Below are 11631 nucleotides of genomic sequence, written 5' to 3' on the forward strand. Positions count from 1 at the left end.
TTAAGTTTCTGTTATTAATTGATTCTAAGGTAGGTCTTTCACGCTCTGGTAAAAAAGATCTAACTGTTCGTCGAAAATTTTGGATTCGCTGAGAGCATACACCTCTATCGGAGACAATAGTAAATTGTTTGACATTTTTATTACTATTGCAGCCATTTTCTTCTAAAAATACTTTTTTAGATATTTCTTAATTAAATTTTCCAATCCTCACTATCTTGTACTACTAGCCGTGTGATAAAGTATGTAGTTTAAATGTTTTTCTATCATTTTACCTTCTCAATTCATAAATGTCTATAGCAAACCATTTGAGGTTTTTTGTTGCCTCTTCAAGTTCTATCAGTTTTGGCTTTTCCAATAACGTTCTCATATTTAATATATACATGACAATTTTGTTTTTTATTATTCTTTTCCATTATGTTTTATTATTTTTCTCATTGTGACATTCAGTTTTTCCCTAAAGTTTTTCTATTTGGATATTTCTTTATTTTTATTCTTTTGCATTTGCATTTTATGTGTATATTCGACGAGGTATTGGGCTTTAATTCCACGGAAACCAACTGGTTTGAGATCTCTATATTTATTTATCTGTTTTTTTTTTTTTTTTTGTTCATATTGTTAATTTTCTTCTAATTAGTTATTTATTGCTAGCTGTTATTTTTCTCACCAGCTGGTATTTTTTTCAATCTTATATAGTAAAAGGCATTAATTTTGTTTACTTTGTTTGGATTGTTAATGATCTTTTGATTTGTGGGTGTACTGTCTTTAATAATTAATTTATCGTGACGAATATATGCAATGGAAATTGATAGAAACATATTTATTTTTAAATAATATAAAACAAAATCATCTCTGTTTACTTATTCTAAAGGCTTATGTTTCAACAATATTTATTACGTTTATATTATATGTTTATAACGGAAAATACAGTAAGTATTATAATGAATGTATGTATGTAGTTAATATAGTTATTCCAATGCATGTTTTCCCTGACAGGCTATAAGAATGCAATTACTGAAAGGCATGACGGTGCTGGTGGTGGGCGGCGCGGGCGCGCTGGGGCAGGCGGCGCTGGCGGTGTGCACGGCGCTCGGCTGCACGGTGTACGCGGCCGTCAGCGACCTCAGGAAGAAACACTTCTTACTCAAACTGTTCCCCACTCTTGATGGTAAACTTACCATTACTTATTTTATGGAGGAGTATTTTACTGAAATTGGAATGTTATTTTTCTATTCCTCTGTTCTTTTGCACTCCTCTCCTCTCCTCTCCTCTTCTCCTCTCCTCTCCTCTCCTCTCCTCTCCTCTTCTCCTCTCCTCTCCTCTTCTCCTCTCCTCTCCCCTCCTCTCCTCTCCTCTCCTCCTCCCCTCCTCTCCTCCTATCCTTCTCTCCTCCTCTCCTCCTCTCCCCCTCTTCCCCTTTCCCCCCTCTCCTCCTCTCCTCTCCTCCTCTCTCCTCATTCCTCCTCTCCTCTCCTCCTCTCCCATTTCCTCCTCTCCTCCACTCTTCCTCTTCGCTCTCCCTCTCCTCTCCTCCTTTCCTCCTTTTCCTCTCCTCCTCTTCCTTCGTCCTTTCTCTTTTCTCCTTCCTCCTCTCCTTCGTCTTCTCCTTCCTCCTTCCTTCCCTTCTTCCATAGTTTCCTCCTCCCTTTCTCCCCTTCTTCCCTCCTCTCTTTTCATCCTCTCCTTCTCTCCTTTTCTCCTTCACCGCTTCTCTCCTTCTCTCTTCTATTTTCCTCTTCTGTCCTTGTTCTACTCTTCTATGATTCTGTACTTTTATCCTCCCAATTTTTTTCTATGTATATTAAAACCAATTCAATTGTTAATATTAAAGAATATGAAGGAAATAAACACAAGAGCATCGAGCATAAAATACTAAAAGTGATAGATAAAAATGCCCCAGATTTTATAGTTATGAAATATTTTCGCAGCAAACAAAATTGGCAACTCTAGTGACATCTCATTCAAAGACATGGTGTTGGCGGGCACCAAGAACCAACGATGCGATGTAGTTATAAACTGCGCCACTGGCACGATATGTGAGGTACGCACTTTTTAGTTTAAACTTATATTTGGATCAATCAACAATGATTTAGTTAGAATATAAGTAATCAATCAGAAATATTGAAAAACATTAACTATTTTTTTTTAATTGGCAGACAATTGCGACACTTCCGTGAGCAAAAGTCATGAACATTCTTAATAACAATTTAAACAAATCGACTCGATTTTATGATATTTTGCTGAAGTCCAATAGTAATAAATAAAAAAAAATATATTAATTTCTTGCATAAATCGATTTTTTATAGCTTTTTATTAAAATCTATTGAAGCAGAATGTGAATAAAATTAAATTATTTATTTGCGAGGTGTCATGTACATATTGGTGGCCATTTTACATATGTGTATGTGCTTACATGTCCCACCAAAACTATAATAACTAGAAACTCAGAATACCAAAAAGCACAACCTTCACATCAGCAAAGTAGGTAGTGATCTAGTGGCCATAAAAGGAACTCTGCTTATTTTGGTACTAAATACTGCATGATATGTTCAAAGATATTATTATACGTCTATAACGAACTGTTTACAGTACGATTAATTTTTATTTCTAGGCTGCAATGCAGTGTGGCGGGCGCAGTTCCATTGTATTCAATGTAAACGACTACGATTTGCAAGAAAACCTCAGCTTTGGAATGAATAAGTTAACAGATGAAAGAAATTTCATGTCTGTTAACATGTCTTATATATTTGAACCGGAAAATGTGAATATAAGAAAGGTATATTATGTTCCTTGTAAAATAATAATATTTATAGTTAAAAATTTCACTGAAGTACGTAAGTCTTTAATTTAATTGTTCAAATTAGTCCATTAAAGTAGTTCATAAATATAAATACTATAACATTTATCTATAATGCTATTTTTTTTTTTATACAACTTAGAGTGGCAAGCAAGCTAACGGCCCACCTGATGGAAAGTGGTAACCGTTGCCTATAGACATGAGCAGTACCATGGAAATAACAGAATATACTGTTTCGCCCATGATACCCCCCCATGCGTTGCCATTCCTGAGGACTCAGGTGTTATTCCTCTGTACCCAGTAAATTCACGCCATATCCCACCCTTCAAACCGAACTTATGTTCATGGCTGAACATAAGCCTCCTTCTCGTGGTTTTTGTCAGTAATTGCCACGCTTGGCAAGTAGGTTGGCAACCGCAGTTAGGCTTTAGAAATGATTTAAGAGGGACGCTGCTGCCCATCCCTCGTCGTCCCTTAGTCGCCTCTTACGACACCTACGGGAAAGGACGGGGTGGCTTATTCCATGCCGGGACCTACACGACAATATTTTAATACGCTAATTTAAATATGAAGTTAGATAAAGAACATATTTTGGGAATTTAAATAAACAAAAAACCTTGTGACAAACAATTTATGACTTAGACCACTTAGTGCTACTGTGTGTATGTATTACTATAGTCTGTGACTCTCCCCCCCCCCCCTTTAAACTGACTACCTCTGCCCTACTTCTGCTTTCAGACATTGCAACTGTACATCAGTGAAGGCATAGCCAGCGGTATAATAAGACCTTTAACCCGTGTGCTGTATGCACCGAATGATATAATCAAAGCGTTCAGGCTCTTGTCGCAAGGTAAACACAGAGGCCGGGTCCTGATCAGAATGCGGGATCCTGTAACAACAGACTTTGGGTGTAATGGCATTCCTATGTAAGTGTGCAATATATATCGATCTCTGTAGTGTGAATAGAACTTGATGAAAAATATTTGTTTGTTGTAAAAAATAATTATTCGACCGTTATAGGACAGTTTTTAATAGATTATAATGGAATGGTAACCCCGCTACCGTATACTCTGACTAAAAACTGAGACTGAAAGCAGGCCAGTAAACCCATACACCTGGAATGGACGATGGTTTCCAGAGCGTATAAGACGATTTGCAGATATCCTACAGCAGTTTATATTAAATATTTTAATATCTCAATAAAATAACTACATGGAACAGATAAAGGAAACACTAGGTGTCATGTCGTACAGGGAGGTCAATGATATGGCCTGGGATAGAACTGGCTGGAAGAGAATGCATGAACTAGTTGCACCGACAAGAGTAAACTCTTAAAAGAAAAAGATAGAATATTTCAATTTATTACTAATTTGATCTAGAGAGTGTCTTTGTGTTGATTTAAATAAAATTTGATTACATTTTCATTGAGTTCTATTGAAACTAAGTAAAATTATAACTTTATAAAACATGTCATGCAATACAATTGATTCAAAATTACATTTCAGTATAACCTATTCCCCAACACAATCTCAAATAGTTGTGTGCGACGAAATCATATTAGGGACAGAGTTAATAGATCGACTCGTGAAAAGGGGAGCAATGAATGTGCTTGTTCAGGCTGAGCCTAATTCGTTAACTGGTTATTTCCAGTCGAAACTAGAGTGAGTACTATTGAATGATCAAAATCCTTTATTTTATTTTAAGGTTTTGGCATTGTGTTTATAAAATGTTCTACATTTACAGCGGATTTCTCGACGTGAATACGTATATAAAGTATTAGGTTATAACATATCCGTGTACCAAATTTGATTCAAATCACTCAGCCTTTTAAGTGTGATTAAATAACAAATATAGTGGGTAGAATTTAGTTGTTATCAAAATGAATTAGATTGTTTGTTTGTTGCCTTATATCGTCTTAACGGCTTAACCGATCACTATGAAATTTGGTATACACTTACTGATGGAGAATGATAAAGGCTATTTTTAACTTAGTCAATAAACATATCCCGGTCATGCGGACGAAGTTGCGGGTAAAAGCTGGTCATTTATAATTTGTTATATCAAATTTCAACCCAATGGATTGAATTTAAAAATGTAAAAAATGTTACACACCTATTTTTATTTAATTACTGACACTATTTATTTTACTAAGAAATTTATAAAAAAAAATATATTACTTCTATTCCATTATGAAATTTTTGCGGAAACGATTTCGTTATTTCATTCGGCAGTGTTTTTAAAACAATGCGTGCGAATTAATCAATGGAAGAAATATATTTTTTATCTAATATTTTAGTACCTTGTTATCTTCCTGACTCTATCATTAATAACTAAACGACAATGAAATATTAACAGATTTTTTTTAATATAATAACATTTCTTCTGAATATTTCCGTATTGATAATTATGATTTTTACTTCTATTTAGAATTCTCTTATTCTACTATACCATTTTTTTTTTGCTTCACTTTTTTTTTGTTTTTTTTGTATATGTTTTGTTTTATTTCTTCAAATATGTATCAGTAGCTAACGTTATTTGTGTGTTGTAAGTGACATAAATAAATTACATACCTATCTATCTATCTCTTTTTTCTGACAGGTCGTGGAGAGCTCACGGCGCTACAATAAAACTAGTATCAGTTAATTTGCAAACTGAAAAAGGTTGCGTCGATCTCTTTAGTGAAGGCATGAAGTTGGGAAATGTAGAGGGAATATTTGTTGCACAGAAACATTACAACAACAAGGAAGAAACATTGAAGAAAGAGGATGCGTCTAATAAGTTTAAAGAAACAGCTTTGGTCGTTGCTAACCTGGATTTGATATCTAGGAATGTTTGCAGAGAGTTAAAGTATGATTACTGATGATTTTAAAATAACTACATTTCTCTCCCAATATGTTCAAGTATCAATTCTTAGCTTTATATACCGCTAACAATTTCGATTTCTCCCGGTGTATTTTATTATAAAATAGATAATTTTCTTTATTAACTAAGATAGACAAAAATTGGCTGTTTGGTCCCGGCATAGGATGGGCCACCCCATGTCGTTCCTGTAGGTGAATGAATGCATTAATGATAAATTAATTTGCTGAAATAATGGTTAATACATTAGAAGTATTTAAAGTTAAAGAAAAGACTCTGCATTCAACCGTGTGATGTGCAAATATATCATTTGGAACCAATTCTTAAAATTTTGCATTAAACTAGTCTTCAAGTGAATAAAAACATTTTTAAATAAGCCAATTGTAAAGTTTTTCATTAAATTTTAAAAGGCGTCGTAAAAGGCAACTATGGGAACTTAATGATCGAGGGATAAGCAGTAGCGTCCCTTTTATAACATAATTGAAAGCCTAACTTTGGTTGCCAATCCGCCTGCCAGGCGTGGCAACTACTAATAAACCCCTACTTGTGGGTGAAGCCTATGTACAGCATTTTATAATTGGGTTAATGAATATTTGATAACAGTGAATTAAATTTGCAGATACTTCGTCGTCCTGGCTCGCTCGTCGGAGAATGCCACCGACGAATATTCGACGTCGGTGTCTGAAAGAGTGTGCGAAATGCGAACAGAAGTTGGATTGCCGGCTCTCTTTTACCGCGTCGATTGGACCGATGAGGTATTCTAGTTTTATACATAACTAGCTATTGCGAACTTTGCATGCGTGTTGCCGTGTTCCCCCTTTAAGTTAAATTTTCATAAGTCCTTTATCTCTAACATCCGTTAGATGCTTTCTATCTATCCTATTTAAGAGCTGTGCTCTTGTCGGTGGAGCTCTTGCCACTCACTACGATTTTCAGCGAGTCTCTTCACCTCTTGATACGACACGACACCAACTTTTTCTTGATCTGCCTGATGTAACTATGTCTCGGTCTCCCTCTTCCCCTCGTTCCTTCCATCTTACCTTCTATTATAATGTTCATAAGTTCGTCGTGTCGTATCAAGTGTCCCAACATTTTTCCCCTTCTGTCCTCAATACTTCTAATAATTTGTCTCTTTTCCTAAACCCTAAGCAGGACTAATTACTGATTCTTGATGATTACGTTAAATGCTTACGTTATAAAATAAACTTATGTTCCAAATTTCATTTTTCAAAACTTAATCGTTTTATTTATGTTTTAATCAGTAAGGAAAAAAATCTTATAAGTAATTAGCAATTCACCTGGTAGATAGATAGATAAATTACTAGTTTATATTGGTACTTTACTTGGATCAGTAGGAGACAAAAACAATATTAAGCGTAATACACATACCGTGGCATTTGTATTGATTTTAACATTTTAATATCTTTTAATAATAATAATTTATCATATGAATAATTTAAAGAATGTGTTTACATAAATCAATTATGATTATGAAAATATTTAATTGAATAACAATTAATACCATGGTACAAATATCATTATTTTTCTATTCTTTTCGTATTGTGATCAATTAATTAGAAACAAAAAACGTTTATTGTGACAACCATAATAGTTAGGTATATACTATTATGGATTTTGCAAGTAATAATGAGTATATATATATATATATATATATATATATATATATCAATGTACAAAAACGAACTTGTTTTATGTATCATCAATAGTTTTCGTAGCGCGCGACAAATAAGTAGTGTAGCGATTTATCACAAAGCTGTCGATGGCTTCGAATTCTTTCTCGCATGATACAAAGTTATTTATATAAACAAAACATATTTCGCCTCCATATAATTTATACTATACTTCCATATTCTAGTATCCGTACTGATTTAATATGTTTCTTTCACAGCTGAGTACAAACTCGAGTAAACAACATAAATTACAATTACAATCATATTTTTCTATATTAAACGCCCTCGAAACAAGTCTCAAACTCGAAAATAGTAACGTTATATCGTTTAATCTTAATAAACGAATCTCGGAAAATGCCATAAGTAAAATTGAGACAATATTAGGTGAGTGGTACAATTACTACATTATTACTACTCGAATCTACATTTATTGCGATTAAAATATTTACAAGTTATCGTCTGCAGATAATTGTGATAGAAAATGTTATTAAAATGTTAAAAAACGTAATGTTTATTTGTGAGTGAAAAAATCCTTGTCCATTTTTTCACAATTTAATAATATTTTCTATATTACTAATATATAAGTAATTAATAAAGTAAATATTATAATGTAAAATGTATTAAATGAAAAGATAGATATAAGCAATGTATCTCAAAATCTGTCGAATTTTTCATTGGCAAAGTTCAAAACAAATCAAAATCATAGAATTTTTTTAATAAATATTCAATTAAGAATTATTAAGAGTCTCTTATTAACTCCAAATTAAAATAAAAAATAAAGCTTAATAATTTGATAACAGTTTCGTTTATATAATTAAAAACTAAACTTTCATACTTTGCTGTGATGTACAAGAACATACAATATTGTATTCTTGACTTAATAAACGTAAAATCAAACAGTCTGATAATACTTATTTGAATATTCGATTTAATTTTACAGGTATTAAAAATATCAATGATGTACCGGATGATGTCTCTTTGACTGACTTGGGCCTCTATGAAGTAAGCATAGAGGAAATAAAGTCTGTTTTAAAAGAAAGTTATCACATAGTTTATCCTACTAAAACAATAAAAGAAATGACGATTGCCAGGTATTACTTTTATTTTTTATACTTAAATTAGTACTAAGGTCATAATAAATTTCACGTCCGTTTCCACATATAAAGATCTGCAGAAAGAGTTACAGCAGAATGAATTTCGTAAATAATTTATGATGTAATTGGTAATCTACTCAATCTAGACAACTGGAAGAAATGAGTCAAATCCGATTAAAAAATTAATCTTTTTAATACAATCACATAAAACAATTGCTCAGGCTACAGTATGAGGTTCTTCAAAAAGGGTATATAAAGGTTTGTTCAGGGTCGGTAACGCGCACGCGACACCCTTAGGTTTGCAGGCGACCATAGGCTATAATGATCGTTTACCATAACACGGGCTGTATACTTGTTTGCCACCTTTGTGGTATGAACAAAAAAATAATAATTATAATATATATTTTCATTTTAGCCTTAAAAATTTAAAGAACGATGTCATGGTACAAAACACTAAATTCAACAGTGGCTTAGGTGCCTTTTATACCTTTATTGATGATGACGAATGTAAAGCGACTGAGCCTATGGTTGTTATGCCAACGAAACTCAACAGCACTATCGAGGTAAGCAATAACGTTTTTAGTGACTTCAAACTGGACGTGGATCAGTTCGTCTGTATTTTACTAATTATAAACAGGTAAATTTATACATATAACATTTATTTTAACTTGTGATCTTGTTCATATATGTATGCCGTCGATGGATTTTTATTATAAGATTTATTAAGTAATCAAAATTACATGATATAACGAAAAATATGTGAAATTAATGTACTAAATAATGTTGGAATATTAAAATGTAAATTTACTTAATAAATGCATGCAGCATTAATATCACAGAACTGTTTCAGTTCTGACAAGATGTAAATTCGCAATTCAAATATTCCACTTAGCTTTGATGTTGGCGAATTACTTCACAAGAATTATTTCTTTTAAGTTTAAGTCTAATTGAGTTTTGTTCCTGTTATTATATTATCAAAATCAATGTCATTATTTCTGTTAAAAATCTACCAAAGAACTAATATATCCTCTTAATCTATATCTATGTTATATATACATAACTAATACTCTGTGTATTTATAATTTTATCAAACATATTTTTTCTATTTTGACAGAATGAAGAAGAATTGGATTTCAATGCTAATTTCCTGGCGATGATACCAGGTTTTGAAGGCCACTACAGTATATTCAGAACTATATCGGAGAGACTTAGAATCCAAGCTATGACTTTCCAACTGGGACCGGACTTAAAAGATCAAACAATTCCACAAATGGCTAGCAACATTCTAACGGTAGGAAATCATAACTAAATTATTAGTGCGCTAGGTAATTTTAGCTAGACCTTATTTATTACTTACAACACAGAGTAGTAGGTATTACTCTGATATATTGTATAACATAGACATGTTACAAGAAATCAAATAACTAGGATCTACCATTGTGAGTTTACTATGAAACTTATTCCAAAATTGTACAATTTCCTATTGTGAAAACATTCGAGTTCATTGCTTTAAAGTTATGCTTTATTCGTCATAAACTCTACTACCATTTCGCCTAAACAATACATATTCTACTACTTTACTGATAAAATAAAAATTTTCAAGTATTAAAAATCATGATAACTTGTAGCCTATTAATTTTTTTAAAGTAACTTGGGTTTGCGACCCAACTTATATTTTTAAAGTCACTTTAAAAATAAAAGTTGTGTTTCTGATAAATTTTGATCGAAAATCCATTCAGAATTATTTACACAGATAATGAAAAATAAAAATCTGTTCATTACTACTTATACTCAAATGATACTAGAAGATATATTATTTAATATAAATTTTTATTCTTTCAGTTTGTAAAGAAAAGGTTTGAGTTGAAAAAAACCTTCTATATTTTGGGATACTCATTTGGAGTAAACATCGCACTGGAATTGGCAGCTTTAATGGAAAAAGATGGTATAGTGTTCTTGATTTTATGTAATTGATAAATTTATATCCTGTATAAGAAAAAAATGCTATTTCAAGTTACCAAATTTGTTCATTACTTAACTGATTATGGGTAAAAATATATCAAATATTCTCAAAAGTATTCCGTATTAATTTAAAATGTTAAATAATTATTATTAACAAATGTCAAATCTAGAACTCACTTTTTAAAAAACTTTTCAAAAAATTAATTATTCCTAATACTTGTGTAGAAAAGTCTACAAGAACATATATTTCCAGGTCACAAAGGCATCGTGTTCTGTTTGGACAGCAGCCCAGATGCACTCCGAGTACATTTGAATGCCTACGTTGGCAATTTGTCAGATTCTAAATTAGAAAATGCTATCATTGAACATTTCTATCAACTGATGGCTGGAAAACACAGTGACGAGCTCAGAAAAGACTTGGAAATAGCTGATACTTGGCCACAAAAGGTCGAAGCTTGCACTTTGAAGCTTAAAGGTCTAGCTCATTACTCTCTGGAGTATAAAAACTCAATATTCGATGAAGCGTACAGAAGGATTAAAATGGCTAAGGAGTATGAACCTAACTTCAAGTTGGAATCCCAACTGGTTCTAATTCGTGGTATTGCTCATCCTAAAGCTGAAAATATTGCAGAAGATTACAATTTATCGAAATACACAAAACAACCGGTGAAAATCTTTGATATCGAAACTGATCACAGTTTGGCACCGAATGATTGCAGAATCTCCAACATTATCAACAGTATGCTAGATTCAGACTTGACTGAAGAATATAAAAAGACGAGCCAATGCGAAGTATACTACGCTAATGCTTTCAAAATGTTCTAAAATTATTATTTATTATTAGTCGCTAAGTTTACTTTAGAAACAGCCATTTATTATAATTGTAATATAATTTTACTGGGTTACACGTTCGTTTTCTTTACCTTTATTAAATTTAGTTGTAGTTTTATTATGAGTTTTATATTTTTTTTATACAACTTAGAATGGCAAACAAGCTGATGGCCCACCTGATAGAAACTGTAACTGTCGCCTATAGACATGAGCAGTACCATGGACATAATAGAGTATACTGTTTCGCCCATGATAAAAAAGAAAACTACGCTTTTCTGTATGTGTTTATGTGCTATACGCACCGCTTCCTATTGGTATCATATGCTCTTTCTCTTCGTCTACTTCATTACTGAAGGTCGTGTCTTTGAAAGTTATCTTATTAATTTTTAACATTATTCAC

The 11631-nt window shown here is 32.4% G+C and overlaps 1 protein-coding gene across 1 annotated transcript in view; it reads left to right on the forward strand.

Moving 5' to 3' along the window:
- Positions 1-11298, forward strand: part of LOC113523091 (fatty acid synthase-like) — a 46833-nt gene extending 35535 nt beyond the window's left edge. Inside the window, exons 28-40 of the mRNA XM_052892647.1 lie at positions 994-1165; positions 1926-2038; positions 2609-2773; positions 3533-3720; positions 4300-4455; positions 5393-5641; positions 6273-6408; positions 7563-7728; positions 8285-8435; positions 8854-9001; positions 9553-9729; positions 10281-10383; positions 10654-11298. Coding sequence (XP_052748607.1) covers positions 994-1165; positions 1926-2038; positions 2609-2773; positions 3533-3720; positions 4300-4455; positions 5393-5641; positions 6273-6408; positions 7563-7728; positions 8285-8435; positions 8854-9001; positions 9553-9729; positions 10281-10383; positions 10654-11225 — 2496 coding nt within the window. The 3' untranslated portion in view covers positions 11226-11298. The remainder of the gene's footprint in view (positions 1-993; positions 1166-1925; positions 2039-2608; positions 2774-3532; positions 3721-4299; positions 4456-5392; positions 5642-6272; positions 6409-7562; positions 7729-8284; positions 8436-8853; positions 9002-9552; positions 9730-10280; positions 10384-10653) is intronic.
- Positions 11299-11631: the final 333 nt, after the last annotated feature.

Source organism: Galleria mellonella, unplaced genomic scaffold, assembly GCF_026898425.1.
Source record: "Galleria mellonella isolate WM207_F2 unplaced genomic scaffold, CSIRO_AGI_GalMel_v1 utg1634, whole genome shotgun sequence".
Taxonomy (NCBI): Eukaryota; Metazoa; Arthropoda; class Insecta; order Lepidoptera; family Pyralidae; genus Galleria; species Galleria mellonella.